Source organism: Eublepharis macularius, chromosome 13 (assembly GCF_028583425.1).
Source record: "Eublepharis macularius isolate TG4126 chromosome 13, MPM_Emac_v1.0, whole genome shotgun sequence".
NCBI classification, from domain to species: Eukaryota; Metazoa; Chordata; class Lepidosauria; order Squamata; family Eublepharidae; genus Eublepharis; species Eublepharis macularius.
The window spans coordinates 40,859,777-40,881,150 of NC_072802.1; the positions used below are offsets into that span (position 1 = coordinate 40,859,777).

Here is a 21,374-nt window from a genome sequence, read left to right on the forward strand (position 1 = left end):
CCAACCTGAAATCAAGGCAAATCTACATATTCAGAAAAAGCACAGAGCATCTGAAGGAACTAAAGTGAATTACACTCCAAATGTTAGGAGTTTGCATTCATTTCTGAACAAATGGGGAGGGGTAACAAAAAGGAATGAGAAAAGCAACGAAGTTACACTGTTTGTTGACTCGCTCACTTGATCCTAATCCACCCCACCCCCTAGTCGTATGCAGTGCTGGGGCTGTTGCTTGTGGAGCTGCGGCAGACAGCAAACAAGTGGAAATTGGGAGGGGGGAGGAAATGCACATCTCAATCAAATATATACATCTAGGATGGGAAGTATCCCAGTTGCAGACACTGCCATTTTAAAATGCAGCTCTGCCTGGCTTCTCATCTGCTGAGTATCATATAGAGACACACTTTTGTTCCTTTCAACACTCTGAGAATCAAGTAGACAGACTCAGTTGTTATGCACGGGTAGGGAGATCTATTCCTTAATCTTCCTAGAAAAAATTGCTCAGAGTTCAACCTTTGGGGGGTTTGGGGGGGGTCATCCCTCAAAAGGTAAATTTCCTCTATTTTTTCCCCTTACTCTGCAATTGGCATCAAAGACGAACTGCTAGTGTGTTTATCCATTTGTGTGTGTGCCCCTAGGTGACAGCGATACTAAGATTTCTGAAAAACAATATTACCAGTAAACTACCAGCTTGGTTCCATTACTGTCATTTTCTACAATTTGACTGCAAGGTTTTCTTTCAGGAAGAAGTTACAATTTCATTGGGAGCTTTGACTCTATATTTATTTACCCATTATTTGGTGCCCAAAGAGAAAGGAGTATTCCCTAGATATTTTTAAAAAGAAAACCTCTTTCTTGACAGGTCACACAGTCTTAAGGCATTTTGGCAATGGCTCCACAGCCTTTCAATAGATTATGATGCCAGTCAACAAACAGCACAGGAGGGAAAGTAAAACAAAACAGAAAAATATGGCCAGCATGCACAACTGATTAATCTGACTTTTTATGGCAAACAAGAGCCACCCTGGGGCCCCCTTCACTTTGCTATTGCTATAAATCTCGACGATTTCAATGCTGCAAGTCAGACATCTCAAGTGTTTTTTTTTCCAGTGGCAAACAGACAATAAATTAAGTTGGCTAGTACAGATGCTTATGTCAGCTGTAAAACTCTGGCACCAACACAGCAGAAAAGGCAAGCATTCTCTAGTTGTACAAGCTGAAATAATTAACAGACACAGACTGTATCCAACTATCTGGTACTGTGTGATAGCTACTTTAAGAACCACACTACCATGCCAGCATCCTGCTTCCAGCCACCATGGTAAAGCAAGTTCAAAAGCGGGCCATAAAAAGAGCATATCCACACATCCCTTCAGTCGGTTGTCACTGAATCTAGCACTCAGGGACGTATTGCCTCTGCATATGGAGGCGCCATTTAACTATTATGGTTAATAGCCAGTGATAGACCTATTCTGCATAATTTTTAAAGTGAGCAAGTGGCCTCTACCACAGCTGGTGGTCACAAACTCTATAATTTAAAAACTTCGTGTCTTGAATCTACTGCCAATCAAATTCATTGTGTGATCCCAAGTTTTCATAGCACAGGGGAAAATATCTTTTTACTATCCTCTTTCTAAATTAAAAAGTATTAAATGCTTTTAGCCTTTCCTCATAGGAATGCTGCTCAAAACCCAATGCTTTTGTTCGTATACAGTATTCTACACACAGTTGTGCAACAGCATTACGATGCCTGCTTTTTTATTTGCAAACCCTTTCCGTAATAAATTTCCATCACATACTTGCCTTTTTCACTGCCACAGTCCATGTTGACAACTGCAACAAACATTCCCTCATGACTGCAAGATCTGGACCACAAGAGAACTAGGCAAATTTATGAGGGAAAGTATCTATCCATGGTTATGTCATGACAGTTCAATAGAATCCCCATGTTTAAAGGCCATATACCACTTGAATCGCAACTACTGTTGAAAAATAGCAAGCTAGAGCTATTGCCTTCATGTCTTGCTTGTGGACTTCCTGGAGACACCTGGTTAGCCAACATGGATGAGAGAATGCTGGTCTTTTATGGCACTTATCTCCTTCTTTCCCAAAGTGTACCACCTTCAGTTTCCATTGAGTCTGAAATGCCATACTGTTCCTTTAGCCAGTTCGAATGAATCCTTATGGAGCGCTTCACTGTTTGGGAATTCATCACCATGAATACAGCAGCATCAGAGCAGTAAGCAAAGAAATATAGCTTAGTAAAAGGCAGTAGAAACGTTCAATTAAGTGGAACATAGTTGGAGGCACCAAGAGCTGGTTAGGTACTTGACTACGACTGCTCTATGATTCCCAATGGCTCTCTAGGAATTCAGCAAACAAAATACAATTGCTGCTTCACAGTAGCCAACCTATGAAATAATCAAACACCAACCAGGCTGGAAATGTGCAGTTTTATTTAAAATAAAGATGTGGGTATTTTTCAGAACCCCTGCACAACACTAAATGCTTGCACATTTTTATAAGGTGACAGCTTACTTGTAAAGGGGATGCAGCATATTATGTATAGTTGTACTTTTTAAAATGTTAAAAAAGTCACATTTTTACATAAGATTTTACAGGACGGTCCTATACAGTGACATAATAATAAAGAACTATGTAAAAAGAGAAGTAACCAAGTCACAATAAACTTCAGCTGGGAAAAAATGTATAATGTACATTGTCATTTGTTGTTCAGACTGGTGTCGCTCTTTCAGTTTCACATTAAAAAAAAAACTTTGGATGCGCCATTTGTAAAAAGCAATTCAAGTTCTTCAGAACTGTCCAATCTTTCTTCAATCCCACTCTGTTTAAAGCCTGCAAAATTCTGCATATCTAACTATTTTAAAATGTGATTGTTTATTCTCAATACATGGTTAAAAAAATATCCAGCAGCCCTAGAGATGTGTTCAAGAGCACTCTCTTCAGTCCACTTTCACAACGCTGTAAATCTTACTAACAAACCAAAAGCAGGCGAAGAATCCAATTGTCCCTACAAGAGAGAAAGAGAGAATATCCAAAAGAAGTTAAAAGGCTACTGAAAAACAGCAGGCTCTCTTATGAACTAAGGGTGGGCAAAAGATAAATGGTGGACCAAAAACTTGCAAGCTGTTGGGTTTGGCACAAAGAATGCAGGATGGAAGGGGGTGGGAGTGAGGAGGAGAAGGCAGGCACTTGTATTCTTAAATAAGCATGTACAGACAAGATCCGTTAATCATTAAGGCAAAACTGTTCCATGGTAAGAAACCTTTCATAGGTAATATAAGGAGTGTTTTGCAGACTGACTGAGATTCTTCCCCCTCAGCCCTACTCCTGCATCACTTAGCAGACAGCAGTTATTTAATATGCTTATAATAACCCATATCTCCCAGAAAAGACCCAAAGCAGTTATAACTTTAATTGGTGAGAAATCCTGAGTAATGCTCATCTTTGTAAAATTTAACATGCATTGGAGGTAACACAAGACTGAAATTAGCCCACACTTGTTCCAGAAGAATTAAAGTTCATGTTACTCTTGTAGCCACCTATACACACAATTTTTAAAAAAAATTAAAATCTTGCAAATCAAGCTAAGCATTCCTCACTAAGTTCACACAGATCGTTATATTTTTACCCTGCTCTTCATTGAAGGAGCTCAAGGAAGCATCCATGATGCTTCCCTCCCTTACTTTATCCTCATAACAATGAGCTTCAGAAGTTGATGGGGATTTGAACCTGTCTCAACACCACAGTGGCCCCAATGTATTTCAAATTGCTTAATGGTCAAAACACTCTTATAATTTCCCATTCAGAGTAACTACTGAGATGCTGCCAAGAATGTGCAGCTCTGAAGGTTTTGTTTTATTATTGCATCATATCCCACTTTCTTGCTTCATGGAAATCAAAGTGCCTTTATACTGGATTCTCAGGTGGCCGCACATCTAAGCACCCAACTAGACCCTGTCCTGCTTAGCTCCAGCAAGGATCTGATGCCCTCTCTAATAGACATGGGAGCGAAACGGGAAAAAACTGAAACAAGAGGTTTGTGTTTCGTCATGTTTCATGAACTGCGAACCACGAATTTTAATGAAATTGACCGGTTTCACAAAACAATTTGTTAGTTTCGTGATTCGTCAGAACCAGGGGCATTTCAACAGCCCTCTTCACCCAGAGATACAGCAGCAGCCAAAAGCACAATTCCACACTCTCTCTCACTTCAACCTCAGCAACAGGTCCTCCCTCTGCCTCTATCTACTGGGAATGAAAAGCACGAGGCAGAGAGAGGTGCCTTTTATAACCAACACTGACATAGAACAGAACAGGAGTTCTGTGGTTGGCTGACAGACCAGCCTAACAGGGTTTGGAGGGATGAGATTGGTGTGCCCATGGCTACAGAAGGCCCACCTCCTTGGTTGCCTAGGGGATTAACCCCCTGCTCCTCACTGTATAGGGCAGAATGGAAGCTCTCCAGTTGGCTAAGAGAGCTGTCTATCAAGGGTAAGTGGCCTACGATTGGGGTTTTCAATGGCAACAAAAGATCTGGGCCCATTGTGCCTAGGGAATCAATAGATCGGCGCCAGCCTGTCTGAAATTACAAATCGTTCACAAATCTAATGGGCCAAAAAGTCATGAATTTTGTGAAAACTGTGGCCCCACAAAACGCGGTTTCATGACACACAAAACAGCCTGATTCATCATGAAAATTGCTTTGTATTTTGATTCATGCCCATGTCTACTCTCTAACCATACCCTGGGGATGGAAGGACTAAAATCAGTAGCAGGTCATCATGGGCTTATTGTGCAGCCTCAGAATAAGATCACTTGCAAAGTACTTCCCTGCCTCTTCTAACTTAAAGGAAAGAGGAATTCCCTTTCTATTGTATACTTCAGACTCAACGTGGCTTAAGACAGCATGTCAAACCCAAGGTCAGAATCTCTTTGTTGCAAAACAAGGCACATTCAGGTAGCTGAAGGGGAAAGAATGGAAGTGGGCCTAGAATGAGAAAACCAATAATATTCCTCCAGGCTGTTTGTAGGCCATTTTACTCATTGTTACTAATCTTCTGTTGCAACAGTGGAGGACCAAGAAGGGGAAGAGGAAGGGGACAGTGTTCTGCCAAAACCATTGCTCTTGTGGATCTTTGGGTGGAGCTGGACGTTTTGGCCAGTACACATAACACTCCGTTACTCGTTGTTTCTTCCTGTTTATACTTCCTCTAATTTCCTGTTGCCAATACTTTATCATCTAGCTGCTACTTCCATGTATCTTCTAGAGAGCAAGTAACATAGAAGTGACCAGCCTCATTAGAACCATGTTGTCTTCTTAAATACCCCACAGCTCTGGTCACTTTGTAGCTGCGATGGTTAAAAAGACATCTTTGTAGAAGATTTAAAATGAAGGAGCATCCCCCATTTCTCCCTCCCCTCTATACTTATACACCTGGCTTATTCCTCCAGTCTCCAATATTGCCACTTCTCTTTCTAGTTAAGGCTTTTTCCCACAGCCTGCGATTATCTTCTGCAGATTACCCTCTTCCTCCGGGTTTGCAGCTATCATCCTCTCAAACAGTGGGGGGACAGCAGATTTACTGCGCTTGATAGGAGATCATACGCCAGCCACAAAAGGAATTTAATTCCTTTACGGGCTTGACATCTCAAAGTCTTTCCAGTTTACGGTCAATTCTCACTCCTCCCTACTGTGTGCGGCACTCCTGCGACCCTCATAGCCCCCCTGAGTCTTGCATTTGCAATCCTCATTTCTTATTTTTTCAGTGTCCTCCTCCTTATCCTTGTCCATTTTTTAAGGCTAGAAAAAGGATTTCCTTGGCTTGATGCTAAAGTACCACATTTTTGGGAATCCATGTCAGAACTGATCTTAGCCTACTTGAGAAGGCTCATAATACCTATTGCATTTGGCACTCTCTGAAGAGCAAATAGTAAGGCAGGTAGCAAAATGCATGAACTGGACATTTAGAGAGGCTACTATAAAATGATGATGCACATAACTGTAAATTTAATTTAATTTAATTTAATTTATTATATTTATATTCCGCCCTCCCCGCTTTTGCAGGCTCAGGGCGGATAAAACCATTTTTGAAAGCAGTGTTGAAACTTAGAGATGTCATAGGGCATGTATTAGTATCAGTTGATTCTTCAATTTTAATTGGTTATTGCAAAGGAGAGAATTGGCTACAAGGAAGAAGAAAGGACCAGAATAGGCTAAGAGAAGAGACCCACAGGAGCATCAAGCAGGGAGGCTGGCACTTCTACATTCTCTCACTTCCACTGAGCTCCTTCAAGCAGTTGGCAAACCTCTGGGTGAGTACCTGGTAACCACCTACAAAGATCTCTAGAATATCCTGAGCTGTCCACTCCTCCCCAGACACACACCAGAGAGAACACCCTCACTGCATACAGTAACAATCACCAAGGCTTTGTCATCTTTATAGGTGGTAGCAACCTTGCCTCATTCCCCAGCACAAACATTGGGGGTGGGCAGGAATTCAGACTTTCTGGGGTCTTCGCATTTTCCTTCCTGCCATCTACCGTGAGGTGGGCATAGAATGAAGATTTGGTAGCCAATCAACTGCTGCCTCTCATTACCAGACTCCCAAACAGAATGATTCTCATAAAAGCAGCAATGGGTCTGTGGGCTTACTCATTATAAACTGAAGCATGCCATGAAGCTGTATCCTGTCCTCGACAGCCAAACATTTCAGAACCAGAATGGACAAATATGACTTTTTTGTTTTTGTACTCTTTCACACAACAGAGAAGAAAAAAACACCAGATTTTCAAACTGAAACAGTGTGGTCATGAAATTCAGATGAATTCCTACCTCAAACAGGAAGAGGACTTTAAACAAGACATGAGTCTTCAGAACGTAATGGCAGAATAATATAAGCATACTCTTTAATGTACACTTTGGACCCAAATCCAGCATGGCTTTCAAGCAGTCCAGCATGATCAAGCATAAGATTCCATCAAGGCAAACCACAATCTCCTTCAAGCAAACCATGCGCTAGCAATCCAGCGATAGGGTAGTAACTGAAAGGAAGCTCAATAAGCCTTGTTGAGTTGTTGCAGTTTAGCAGTGCTTCCTGACACTGAAACCTGTCATCAATTAGTTTAAGCAAAGAAATAATTGAAAACATCAGTGAAGAACCAACTTGCAATCCCTTCTCTGGCAACGTGTGTTGTTTTGGGAATGCAATCTTTTGCTTATCTATATTTATACATACAGGCAGCAATACATGCAGATGTTCATATGCATATCTTTCCCATAATAGCAGAACTTGATTACCCAAATCAAGTTGATGGGCAACAGACACAGCACAATAGACAAAAGTACTTCCTCACAAAGTGCATAACTGACCGACAGAATTCACTCACAAGATGCAGAGATGCTTGAAAATTGGACTAGAAAATTCATCGAGGACAGATCAATGGCTATTAGGTATAATAGCCAAATGAAATCTCCACTTCCAAGATGGGCTAGGGTGGGGGCCAGGGCTATTGCCTTCACGCTGCTTTTGTGGGCTCTCAGAAATAACCTAGTTAGTGACTGAGAAAACAGATGCTGAACTTGATGGACCCTCTGTCTAAGGCAGCAGGACTTTTCTTGTATCCTTTTGAATCCACCAAACAAGTCTAATCTTTATATGATATCAAATGTTGTGTCTGAATGCTGAGGTGATGCTTGGTGGCTAGAGCACCAATATAGGATCAAGCCAAATTATTTACTTAATAAAATATCACAATTACATACTATCAAAGGAAAAAGAAACAGCATGAATTGTTTCAGTTGGGGAGAGGGACTATAAGACATGGTTTGGCGTGTTATATGATAGACATTGGACAAGAGTTATGGTAAACGATAGTATCTCATATAAACAGCAGATAAACAGATATACTGGCTATTGAACCAATTTTTATTAGAGCCAATTCCGGTATTTTGTTAATGAAAATTATACAATTTCTTTGATGACAATTCTTTATTTCTAATTCAACCATGCTCTTTAGCTCATATAATAATGCAGATAAGTGCACATTTAACCAACATATTCTAATTTCTACTGGAGATGTGCTTGAAGCCAAGCAGATTTAATACGTGTTTTATGGATCTGTCCAGTAATTCAACCTTATAAGTGTCAAATCTCAGATCTTACATTTCATTGGCTTTAAACAACTTTTGGATCCATTGATCTGGCTACTGTGCTATTTAAAAGATTTCATGTGTGATACTGACATGAAATCAAACACTGACTTAACAGCAGCAACAAGAATGTATATGGATGAAAATCACAAGAACCTCCTTGTATAAATTATTGGATAGTTTGGATTTGGAAATTAGCTAATATGTTTAAATTGACTCACTGCTGTAGAAGTTTAATAGTGCAATCCTATGCAGTTAGTCCAGACTAAAGCCATTGAAATAAATCGGCTTAGACTGGAGTAACTCTGCTTACGACTGCATTGTAAGAAACTTAAATAAGCAACCAGATAAGTTTATTAAGAAGTGTTTAGCTTTTGTAATGACTTGGAACAATAAAGTTAAAGATGGAGTTGAACCATATGTAATTTATAATGTGTTGAGATATAGATTGCAGTCTTATTTCTTTGCTATCTGTTAATTTAAAAAATTAACTGCTCAAATTTCATACAGAGGTTAAACTGTAAATCAAGATTCCTATCTTACAAGCTACAGAATCTATAAAAATACTGCTTTGCACAACTTGACACCATGACAAAAAAGTTTCCTCTTTTTATCAAGGGAACAATTCCTTTGATTACTACCTCTGTGGGGGAAACTACCTCCAGGTCACATTATAAATGCAAGACAGCTTCTTATACTACATACAAAGCTTGGATTTTATCAGGTAGGCCACTGGAATTGATAGATGAGTAGATGGAGAGAGAAGGGAGGGTTTTTTATTTAAGGAGGAAGAGTAAAAAGTCAAAATGCTGAATTTCAGTTCAATTGAGCACTCAACTCACCTCTGTGATTGGTTGAAGATCCTGTTTTCCATGGCACATTATTCAAGAATGAATTTGATTTAGTGCATGAAACAACAGTTCCTCTGTTAGTGTAAATACAACTGCTGTTCAGGGAGTGGGTTTAATAAAGAGAATTGGTTGTTTCCATACCTTCCAAACCTTCACTAACTGAACAACAAGCACACATTTGGTAGCAATCTTGTTCAGTTCCTATCCCCCTTAATTGCTGTTTATAATTGCATGACACATATAACAACAACAACAACCACCAATTTATATAACACCCTTCAGGACAACTTAACGCCCACTCAGAGCAATTTACAAAGTATGCCATTATTATCCCCACAACAATCACCCTGTGAGGTAGGTGGGGCTGAGAGAGCTCCAGAGAACTGTGACTGACCCAAAGTCACCCAGCTGGCTACAAGTGGAGGAGTGGGGAATCAAACCCAGTTCTCCAGATAAGAGTCTTGCTGCTCTTAACCACAACACCAAACTGGCTCTCACAGTAGTAAAAATGTCTGAAATAGGGTATTTCGGATTACAGACTATCTTACTATGTAATTGAGTAAGCATGTTTCAGACAACTCACTTTATACCCTGGTGCACCACCAGAGGGCGCTGCTGCAGAGGAAAGCCCAGGTAACTCACCATATCGCTCCAGAAAACATGCTGTGGTGGGAAGCCAAGGCTGGGAACAGGAGTGGAGCAGGTGGCAATGCCCTCCCCGTGCCTTAACCCGGCTAGTATTAGGTGCGGAGCAGGTGTTAATGCCCACACCCCACCTTAACCCAGCTGATATTAGGAGCAGATCAGACAGGAGAGGGCAAACAGCCACCCTGAGGCATACAATCAACAATAATAGCCAAAATTATCAAAACTAATATCTAATGAATATGGAAAGTGCCCAAAGGGTCTCAAGAGTCAAACTCCATCTGAAACAATTCAACCGTATATATATACACACACTTACAATATTCAATGGTGGGAACACAGTAAGTACATAGAAAATATCCAGTATATGTCTAAACCCATTCAAGAATATATGTACATAAACGTTGGCAGTATTCTATGGTGAGAATACAACTGGCACATGAGAACTATCCAGTGTTTATAATTCCATAGTGGCTTTGTGCATATCCAGCTGTTAACAAACAGTTGATAGAACTATAGAAGCCAGCAAAGATGCAGTAGGTGCAGGACACAGATGCTAATACGTTTATCTCAGAGGTTAATGGTGGTATGAAATTGACTGGTTAAAATATTATTAAATTGCCTATGAAGAAGCTATGTATGCAAAACAGGATGGACTTTTGACATGCTGGCGAAACCCGTAGGCGTGGTTGTTTGGACTGAACATCTGTGTCCTGCACCTACTGCATCTTTGCAGGCTTCTATAGTTCTATGAACTACAGAATGGGATCAGGAGCAGAGCAGGTAAATATGCCCACTCTCCACCCTAACCCAGCCAGTATTAGGAGCGGAGTAGGTGGCAATGCCCACCTCCCATCTTAACACAGCCGGTAATAGGAGTGGAACAGGTGGCAATGCCCACCCCCACCTAAACCCAGCTGGTATTAGGAGTGGAGCAGGCAGCAATTCCCGCCCCCAACGTTAACCCAGCTGGTATTAGGAGTGGAGAAGGTGGCAATGCCCATCTCCCACCTTAACACAGCAGATATTAGGAGCATAACAGGTGGCAATGCGCACCCCCACCTTAACCCAGCTGGTATTAGGAGTGGAGCAGGTGGCAATGCCCGCCCCCCTTCAGCGAGCTGGAATCAGGAGTGGAGCAGGTGGTAATGCCTGCCCCTGCCTTAACCCTGCTGGTATTAGGAGCAAAGTAGGTGGCAATGACCACCCCCACCTTATCATAACTGGCATTAGGAGCGGAGCAGGTGGCAATGCCCACCCCCCACCTTAACTCAGCTGGTATTAGGAATGGAGCAGGTGGCAACACCCGCCCCCCTTAAGCCAGCTGGGATCAGGAGCGGAACAGATGGCAATGCCCGCCCCTGCCTTACCCCAGCTGGTATTAGGAGCGGAGCAAGTGGCAATGCACCCCACCCCACCTTCACTCAACTGGTATTAGGACGGAGAAGGTGGCAATGCCAACCCCCCTACCTTAACCCAGCTGGTATTAGGAGCGAAGCAGGTGGCAATGCCCAATACCTCCTTATCACAACTAGCATTAGGAGCAGAGCAAGTGGCAATGCTCACTCCCAGCTGGGATCAGGAGCGGAGAAGGTGGCTATGCCCACTCTCTGCCTTAACCCAGCTGGTATTAGGAGCAAAGCAGGTGGCAATGCCCACCCCCACCTTATCACAACTGGCATTAGGGACAAGAAGTGGAACAGGTGGAAATGCCCACCTCCTTCAATCTATTGGAATAAGGCACTGAGCAGGCAGCAATGCCCACCCCATCTTCACTCTGTTGGAATCAGGAGCCAAGCAGGCAGCAATCTCTACACCCGTTCAACCTGCCAGAATCAGGAGCAGTGAAGGTGGCAATGCTCACATCCCCTTCACCAAGTTGGGATCAGGAGTGGAGCATGTAGCAAAGCCCACCACCTGCCTTCACCTGTCAGGATCAGGCAAGGAGCAGTTCCCTTCATCCAGCAAGGAACAGGTGGCATTGCCCACCCCCCTTCACCCAGCTGGGATCAGGCTTGGAGCAGGCAGCAATGCCTGCCCCCCTTCACCTAGCTGTAATCAGGCGCAGAGCAGAAGGCAATGCCCATTTCCCCTCACTCATCTGGGATGAGGATGCCTGCCCCTCTTTACCCGGCCTTTTGGGATGTCAATGCCTGCCCCTCTTTACCCGGCCTGTATCAGACATGCAGCAGGCAGCAAAGCCCACCACCCCTTCATGTTGCTGAGATCAGGTGTGGAGCAACTGGCAATGCCCACCCCACTCCTTCACCGGCCGGGATCAGTGACGGAGGAGGAAGGAATGTCTGCCTGCCCACTCTCCCCTTTCTAGAGCCCGTTGTATTTTTTCCTCACAACGGCTTTGTTTCTAGTCTTATAGAAAGGACATAGCATTAATATATATATATAATGGCAGTATTTTACAACCTCTGCTTTAGTCCCAAGTTCTTAGTGCTCTAAGTGCATCCTCTCTGAAGAATGCAAAGGGCATAACAATGCTTAAAATACAGACTCATCAGGCAGAGGATATCCAAATGAGGTTTGATTGAACCAGCAAGTATCTATGGAGCTCCTTCACATAAATGACTCTCAAGGTTTAGAGCCAAGGGGACAGGCTATGGATACTGCTGCTGAAACTAAGCCTGTATGGACCCATTAAGAAACTGGATGGGAAATTATTGGGAGCCCCCATACAGCAATGGGACTTACACAAAATATATTTTTAAAAGGCGTAGAGCTGAACAACATGGTCAACAGGTTCCCTTTCTCTCTTACATGTTAACACAGCATGTGTGTACGTGTGCGTGCGCACGCACAGGCACACTCACAACAGGAGGGTTCCTGTTCAATTATAGAGGAACACTGACACATCCAGCCTATTGTCTGCAGCAGTACAGTCCAGCAACAGATATAAAGCATGATAGTGCTGATTGTGTTCATCAGTACTTCGAGACAGGTCCCAAGGTGGCCCACCAATACAATGGGAAACTGTTTCAGGCAGGTAGCCATGTTGGTCTGTAATAGAAGAGCAAGATTCAGGTCCAGTAGCACCTTAAAGACCAAACTAGTTGGACTAGACCTGGAATCGCACTGGAAACTATTTCCCCTTGAGCATGTTTCCCGAAAGGAGACAGCTCACTTAAGACCTGCTCTTTCCCACATAGGCTTCCCTCAGAACAGTAATGAAAGTCAGAGCACCCTGTACTGCCAGCCATTCTGCATCTGTTATTTTCTGTACTGTACTATTTATAAATGTAGATATGGATCTGATTTGTTATGGGTTTTTCCTTCATCACATTTTACCTCCACAAAACAGACAGGCAAGGTGTTGCTGGGTGCTTTAAGTTGCTTTCTTTATCCAAGAGCTGAAACATGGATAGCTCATCAGAAATCAGATCCATTTTATTATGTCCAGACTGACATCTCACCGTCTTCCCTTTGATCTTTTGTCCTCCATCTCATCTGATTGTTTTGTAATCAGTAATGCACAGGATCAGCAACAATTTTGGATCGGTGTATGCTACACAAGTACCCCACATTAATGTGGAAAATGCTGAAGTTTAACCAGCTGCATTTTTACATTCAGTATTTAAAAAAAAAACAATGATAACTTTGGATCACCACATCAGCTAAAGACAATATACTTGAAAGGTGAATACCCACATTCTACCAAGCTCTTCACACATACATTTAATGGAGAAAAAAAGAATTCCAAGCACAGGATCATTGCAAGAAAGAGAAACAGAAAGCATTCTGCAACTTAATGATATATTTTTTTCATACTCAACATCTATCTGTATCATACTGCTTTCAGTCAAGACACAGTGGCAGCTGTTTCAGAGTCTAGAATTCTAAACACAATTTTTCCAGATCAAAACTCAATTTTGAAAATGGCATTAACTCACAAGTGAAAATGATGATCCCAAATAGAGAGGGCAGGATTGCTATGTGCTTAGACTAAATGCAGCGTTTTCTCTTCTGTCCAAGAGCAGTAAGGCAAGAGGTAATAACCTACCTCTGTTCAAATACACTCATTCATTTACCATATCATTACTTCAAAATTCATACTGTAAATTGCTAGGCCCAGGGGAAAAAAGAGGTAATTGCGAGAAATCGTATGACAGTAGATCAACCTGGCCAATTCTTGTATTGCTCACATGACCTATTGGGGAGCCCTGAAAGCCCCAATCAGTAAGTGAGGGAGGCGAGTGGGGGGCAGAGGATGAACACACGAATCCCTCCCAAACATACACTGTCATTCCACAAAGAAAACACATGAGGGCAAAAGAATATGCTGTCTGAAATTCTTATTAGGCACTCTGGTGCTGGTGGTGAAGGATTTCATTAACTCTCTTTCACTTCATCCTCTTTTCAACCCCAATCCCACCCCAAAGATGCTTTGCCTCCATTTTGTTTCCCCCTACCGAGCAACAAGAGAACTTGGTGGGATAATTTTGGCAAGAAACATGCTCGAGGGTTATGAAAGGCCTCTCTTCAACATCAGCCCTCATTCTTCTTGCAACAGTCTCAGAAGCTATATTTTGTGTAATTTTTTTTTAAAGTCCCCAAGGAGAAACACAGGACTACACATAATAGGAAAACTGCTGTCCTTGCAACGAAGAGGTAGTGTTACCTAAGCCGAACTATGGCTAGCCTTGCTTTAAAGTCTGTCTCTTACACCCTGGGCATGTGAACTACTGGGATCAATAAACCGTTAATGAAGAAAACAATCATGCAGTCCTACAGCTTGTTCCCAGATTGTGGTTTGGATGATCAGAACCAAGCCTTGATGTGAGAGCGCACAGGTGTAAACGTCACCAAAGCACATTTAGGCCTCAGCGCCTTTCATATCAAGGAGACCAGAGCAGACATATCTGAAGATTTAATCCCTTTCAGCAGCTGTTGTGACAATTTCAATTATCATTTCCAGGATGAAACGGATATTTCTAATTCTAGCAATTTCCATCATGCAAGTCAAAGAGAAATCGGCAGAATGGCAGTTAACCTCAGCTAAAATGCAGACAGGCACACTGTTTTAGTTCAATTTTTTTAAAAAAATTAACACTTGGATTTATTTGAGGCTTAAAAACAGGGGGGTTGCTGGAAACATGCCAATTCTCATATTTGCTTTGTAATTTTCTTTAAAAGGTAGGATTAAGTCATGCTTGCTATTTGCTTACACACACACACAGCTTTACAGGACTGGTCCACACATACGTGTTTATCACTTAATTGCTAAGCAAGGTTCAGGTCCAATGGATCCTTAAAGACCAACAAAAATTTCCAGGGTATAAACTTTCAATACTCAAGCTATCCAATGAAGGCAGCTTGACTCTGAAAAACTTATATCCTGGAAACTCTTGTTTGCCTTTAAGGTGCTACTGGACTCGAACCTTGCTCATCTACTGCAAACCAACCTGGCTTGTCATTCTGCAGACCAACCCACCTGAAACAACACTTGATTACTGCTCAGTTGACTATTGATATCTGAATATGCAAGCTGACTCCTCTGAAAAACACTAAACAAGCTCTTGTATTTTAAATGGGTCACAAATTCACACTTCACATTCTGCCACACTAGAGAAGGGGGGGGGTTGGATTGCATTACTAAAAAATTGGAGAAGGGCACATAGTTAGAGGCAGATATATAGAAGGACCCGGATTTAACACTTACTATCCCCAGCCAAAAGAATTCAGGTAAGAGGGCTGAGACAGAGCCTTGCCTAAGACCCTTGAATGCCAGTCAGAATATTGAACAACATGGATCAAGGATCCTTCATAGGGTCATATACAGCCAAGGCTCCCAACTTGGCTTGCTCAACCTTTAGGGACTCACCAGTGAAAAGGAAGAAAATCAGAACCATGATCATGGTATATCCAAAGTATAAAATGGTGCTGGCAGTTCCTGTGATCTGAAGTTTTGAGAAGAAATAATGAACTGCGTAGATGAAGAGATAAACAGCTGTGAAGCTGCTGGTTAAGAATGATCTCCACCACCAGTGATAATCCTGGAAGGAAAGCCAAGAGAAGTTGAAATATTTAAGAGGCAAAATTATTCTTTACTTAGTTATCTACAAAAACTTTACATGCATATTCAAAGGACTTACTTTAATTCTTCAACAGACCTACCTTTGCTGATTACCCTGACCTACCGGAAAACAATTTTAGTAAGACTGCCATTTCTCATTTTAATGCCCGTGTGCAAACAATTGCCACCTGATCTAAGAGCTGCTGCTCTTTAGTTTGGATAGATAACATGAACTTAAAATCTGGTGCGTAGCTGACCTGCATTCACTAGGGGAAAATAATGTGTTCCTAATCTTAATGCATATTTGCATGGAATGTGATGAGGTCTTGGATAGCTTCATTCAATGTAGCTGATCTTAATAAAGGTTTAATAAAAACAGAAGATAATACTGGAATGCAGCAGAAAGTCTGGTAAAGGAGAAGCTTGTGTGAGAGGATGGTGTTTTGAAAGCACAGGCACAGAGGTTTCCTGAAAGTCAGTTCGTGAAAATGACTTTTGGGATGCACCAAATTTTGCATTATTCTAAAAAGACTACTGTATTCTACTAAAATTAAAAAATGTTTTTTAATTAAAATTAAAAAACAAAAACCACAGAAGATCACATTTTCTCACGCGAGATTTGAGCGACATCTTCCGCGTTTTTTGTGTGATGTTCCAGGTCATTCTGAGGGAAGGTAAGCAGTGAGGAAATGGCCCCTGATCAAGACCACCCCATTCTGTCCTAAAGGAGTAGCAGATATTCTCAGGACACCAAACCTGAACACACATTCTGCATCTGAGCAGAGCAGTTAGCTAAGAGACCCTCAAAGCTCTTGACAATAAGTCATTGTTACAACGTGATTTAGCTCAGAAACAAAGATGGCAAATGCAGCCAGGGGCTCATTTCCAGCTGGTATGCAGATACAATTACATCTTGATGGTACAAAGAGAGGTTGATTTGGCTCCAAAACAGTAACAGTCTGTTTCACTGGCAATGGCAAATAGAAAAAATTCAGTTTGTCTTCCCCCATAGCATCTTGGTCTTCTGCCAGCACGTAGAAGTGCTCGCTTTCCCCCAGCCAACAGCTGGTCACAACCAAGCTGCTTATTACTTAGGAAGGAAAGTCCTGCCTTTCCAAGCATAGCATCACCAACTTTTCTATCAAAGGAGTGAACTTCTGCACAGTTGGAAGCAATGGCTCCACAAATCTTTCCAGTATGACTCAGGACTGGAGAACCAGTCACTTGCAGATGTGGCTCAGCTCTTTTGAAGCCAACAGCTGGCAAATCCATCCAGCAACACACTGGTCTTGGCAGTGAAAAGAGACATCTGTTTACCTCAGCACATAGATGAAAATAGCACAGCAAGACCGTTGCCTCTGAACACGTGATCAGAAGAATGATAAACACTAAGAACAAGAAGCCAAACATGTAGTACATTTGGTGGGACCTAGAATGAGAGGACACACTGTGTTAATATGCATCTCAGTTTCCCCTACCCCACCCAAGTATCCAGAGTCATCACTGGGAAGATTTAAAAGAGGAATATGGGTGATATTCTTAGTACAACAGGAATTGCTACTCTTTTATTGATGTGCCACTATCGCAATGCAGGATGCTTTTTGAAGTGTGAAAAGATAGGTCCCTGTCCCAAAAACTCTACAATCTAAAATTCAACATGAGAAACTAAACAAAGCAAAGGGAGGGAGATGGAGGCAAAAACAATGGGAAGAACATAGGTTTAGTTCAGTTATATGTACTTTAGTTTTGCGGAAACTAGGGTTTCAAGGAGACATATGAAGGTAGCACATTTTGGCCTCTCACCTGGCTGTATCTCATACTTCATGAAGTACTTAATGCCATAACAATTAGGGTGTGATTTTGCAAATTTTGATGCTCAATCTTGATAACTTGGTTTATCCTCTGTTGTCCTTCAACCCCTATGTGCATCATATCTATCTCTGCAACAGATTTTTGATTAATTCTCTTTCTCTGTGCATCACACATCAGCTATGAGCAGATGTTTTTTTAGAATTAGTTTATCAAAGATGGTAAGGAAATGAACCATGAACTAGGAAGTCCTCTGTTTCAAGTTCAGCTTGTTCATGAAGCACTTTTACGGCTTTTCAGTTTAGAAAAGAAAGGTTTAAGAGTATGTATGATGTAGACAGAGAAAGAATTTTTTCTCCTCCTAAAACATTAGGGATACCCAATGAAGCTGAATAGGCACAAGATTCAGGATAAACAAAAGTATTTCTTCACACAACAACTAACTTGTAGAACTCAGTGCCATGTAATGTAGTGATGACCATTAGCTTAGACCACTTAAAAGGGAATCAGACAAATTCACAGGAGGATGGAGTCCTTCAATGGCCATTTATCACAAAGATTAATGAAATCTCTATGTTCAGAAGCAGTATACCCCTGGACGCCAGCAGCTCTGGCCTATGTGCTCTGCTTGTAAATTTTCCAAGGGCAATTGGCCATTGTAGAAAACAAGATATGGAACGGTGAGCCAATCCAGTAAGGCCCTTATTATGTTCTGATGTTGCCTGTGCAGGTCTCCCAGTATCGCAGGAGACCACCTGACAGAAACCCCTGACCACCACATCTGCTTGGCAGGCTGGCAGGAGGGAAATACAACACACACAAAAATTGCCCTCACCATGACATCATCCAGGCTGAACCTGGAAATGACATCATGCTGCTCTAGGATTCAGTGGAAATTATGGTTTCAACATAGTCTCCTCCAAATCCTAGAGCGTCATAATGTCATTTCCAGGTTTGGCCCAGAAATGACATCAAGCCATTGTGGAAATAAGAGTCCCCCGAAAAACATAGGCGTGGCAACCCTAGCACCACCACACATCTGCAGTGAGGAGGAAGATAATTCTGGCCACTGTTGTTGAAGGGATTACTGAATAAACATGTATAAAGTACAGAGAGCACTCATTAGAGTGTTATATAAATTGTAGCCCCACACTGGACACTGCCATCTTGATGGTACTTACTGGAAACAACAGCATTTCCCAAAATTCTGATAGCTAAGAGAGACATTTACTCCTTGAATTGAAGCAGAGGCAAACTTCACTCTTGCACTCCAAAAGATATATTTTAAATGGCAAAAAAGTAACAGCTGCCTGCTCAAAGAACAGTAACCCATATCTTGTTCTCCTGCATAAGTCCCTGGAAGGGGCCTAATCCAGAGCAGGGACTCTCATCAATATTTAACAGGTAAAAAAGAGCAAGAGTCCAGTAGCATCTATAAGACTAACAAAATTTGTGGTAGGATATGAACTTCCGTGAGCCATAGCTTACTGCTCCAGATACCTGAATCTGAAGAAGTATTTGAAGAAGTGAGCTGTGACTCATGAAAGCCTACCACAAATTTTGTTAGTTTTATAGGTGCTACTGGTCTCTTTTCTACTGCTACAGACAGACAAACACGGCTACCCATCTTGATCTACTTAACAGGTAGTTTCCATTGAGGACATGCAAATTTGCTACAAGTCTACATCAGGAGTGATTGGACAAGACCTCGCTCTCAAGGAAGATTTTTAACATTTCTTGTCACATTTACCTATGAGTCAGATAATGCATGGAGTCACAGGTTCAGTCCCTGGCATTTCCCTGGATATCACGTAAACAGGTGTTTTGAAAGATCTTTCTCTGCCAGAGACCCTGGAGTACCACTGCCAGTCAGAGCAAACAATGCTGGGCTAGATGGATCCATGGTCTGGCAAAATACCTTTACATATAAGGGGAGGACCTGTGGCTCAATGGCAAAGTACACGCCTTGCATACAAAAGGCCTCAGATTTAATCAACAGCATCTCCAGCAGCACATATTGGGCGAGACTTTTCTCTGCCTGAAGCCCTGGAGAGCTGCTGCCAGTAAACAATACGGAGGTAGATGGACCAGTGGTTTGACAATGTGTGAAGCACCTTCATGTGTTTTGCTTTTGAGAAAGTAGTGTGTTACAACTCCTTTCTTTCTCTTGGGTAGATTTGGTCTTTGAGCCTTTTATTCTTGCCCCTCTTGGTAGATTGCTGCCACAAGGAATTAAATTCCAAACTAACTTAAATTTGATGTATTGTCGAAGGCTTTCACAGCCGGAGAACGATGGTTGTTGTGGGTTTTCCGGGCTGTATTGGCGTGGTCTTGGCATTGTAGTTCCTGACGTTTCGCCAGCAGCTGTGGCTGGCATCTTCAGAGGTGTAGCACCAAAAGACAGAGATCTCAGTGTCACAATGAGACACTGAGAGATGTGTCACAATGTGACACATTGTGACACTGAGAGATCTGTCTTTTGGTGCTACACCTCTGAAGATGCCAGCCACAGCTGCTGGCGAAACATCAGGAACTACAATGCCAAGACCACGGCAATACAGCCCGGAAAACCCACAACAACCATAACTTAAATTTCTCCTTTTAGTAACGTGCCCAAGGGTCAGGCTTTTTCATGGTATTATGTGGCCCTGAGGAAAGGAATGGAATATAGGAATGACAGATACTCTGGGATATAAAAAAAAACAAAGTAAACTTTTATTTGTATAAGAAGCGTATCAGTTTCATATTATTTCTAAAACATGATGATTTCAAAAGAGTAGTTCTCAATTCTTAAAGTTATTTTACTTAAACCCTGTCACATAGATCTTCTCTCAGGCTTCACACACAGTTTGCCTGCTTTTGATATTAATTTCTCTCTCAGTTACAAGTAAAACCTTTTCTCAGGCGCACACACAGTTTGCCTGCTTTCGCCTGAGTTCAGGCTTCCACACAGGTTATATTTCTCTCAGACAACATACACAAGCTCAGGCTGCACACAGCTTGCCTGCTTTCTCCTGACTAAATATTTCTCTCAGAACTGCTTAAAAATACTCAGGCTACACACAGCTTGCCTCTCTTGCCCTGACTGAATATTTTCTCTCCACTCTCAGTCTAAAACTGCATTCACTCCACCCACACTCTCAGTCATCAACCAATCATATCACTCACTCATTCCTCTCTTACACCCCACTCTTCATCTATACCACACCAAGCATTTAAAGAAACACACATTTACTTAAAAATCATTACATAGTGCAAGAATGCAGGCAAGTATGTAAAAAGGAATTACCCAACCCCAGCCCCAGCAGAAACTCATGGAACAGAGTCAAGCCCAAGGCAATTAAATTATGTAGAGAGGCAGCCACCTCCGAACAAGTGTGTTCTGGGACATAGCTTGGGAATTACTGATTCAGAACATGAAGTTTTCTCACTTACCAAATGCTGTTCAGAATGAAAAAGAGCTGAATAAAGATACATCCAAAGGGTAAGATGCCACCCATGATGATACCCGGAAGAGGCTTCGTGAAAAAGGATTGATCAGGGATTTGTCGAGGAATCTGGTTTGTACGCACTGGGTGCTCAATTGGCTATGGAGAGACGTTGACACATCAAAAGGACAAATGAACCAACAAAGCAGTAAGATAGGGAAAGGGGAAGGGAGAAGGAAGAGAAAAGAAAGTAGAAATAGCTTTCAGTATGCAAAAATGTATTATTTCCATATTTGGGAATATTATGTCTGCAATATTAATGCATTTCCATGTATTAATTTGGAACAGTTACATCCTATCTTTATACCAATATTAGTATCTAAGGTAGCTTACAATAATATTGAAACAGTTTAACACACATACGAACCCCAAAGTACAATTAAAGA

The 21,374-nt window shown here is 41.8% G+C and overlaps 1 protein-coding gene across 1 annotated transcript in view; it reads right to left on the reverse strand.

Annotated features, from left to right (window-relative positions):
* Positions 1-2,436: 2,436 nt before the first annotated feature.
* The window catches only part of LOC129341612 (transmembrane 9 superfamily member 2-like), a 56,700-nt gene continuing 37,762 nt past the window's right edge, over positions 2,437-21,374 (reverse strand). The window contains exons 14-17 of the mRNA XM_054996892.1: positions 20,936-21,087; positions 17,009-17,120; positions 15,500-15,671; positions 2,437-3,028 (exon numbers count right to left, since the gene is read on the reverse strand). Of these exons, the coding sequence (XP_054852867.1) occupies positions 2,961-3,028; positions 15,500-15,671; positions 17,009-17,120; positions 20,936-21,087 (504 nt within the window). The 3' untranslated portion in view covers positions 2,437-2,960. The remainder of the gene's footprint in view (positions 3,029-15,499; positions 15,672-17,008; positions 17,121-20,935; positions 21,088-21,374) is intronic.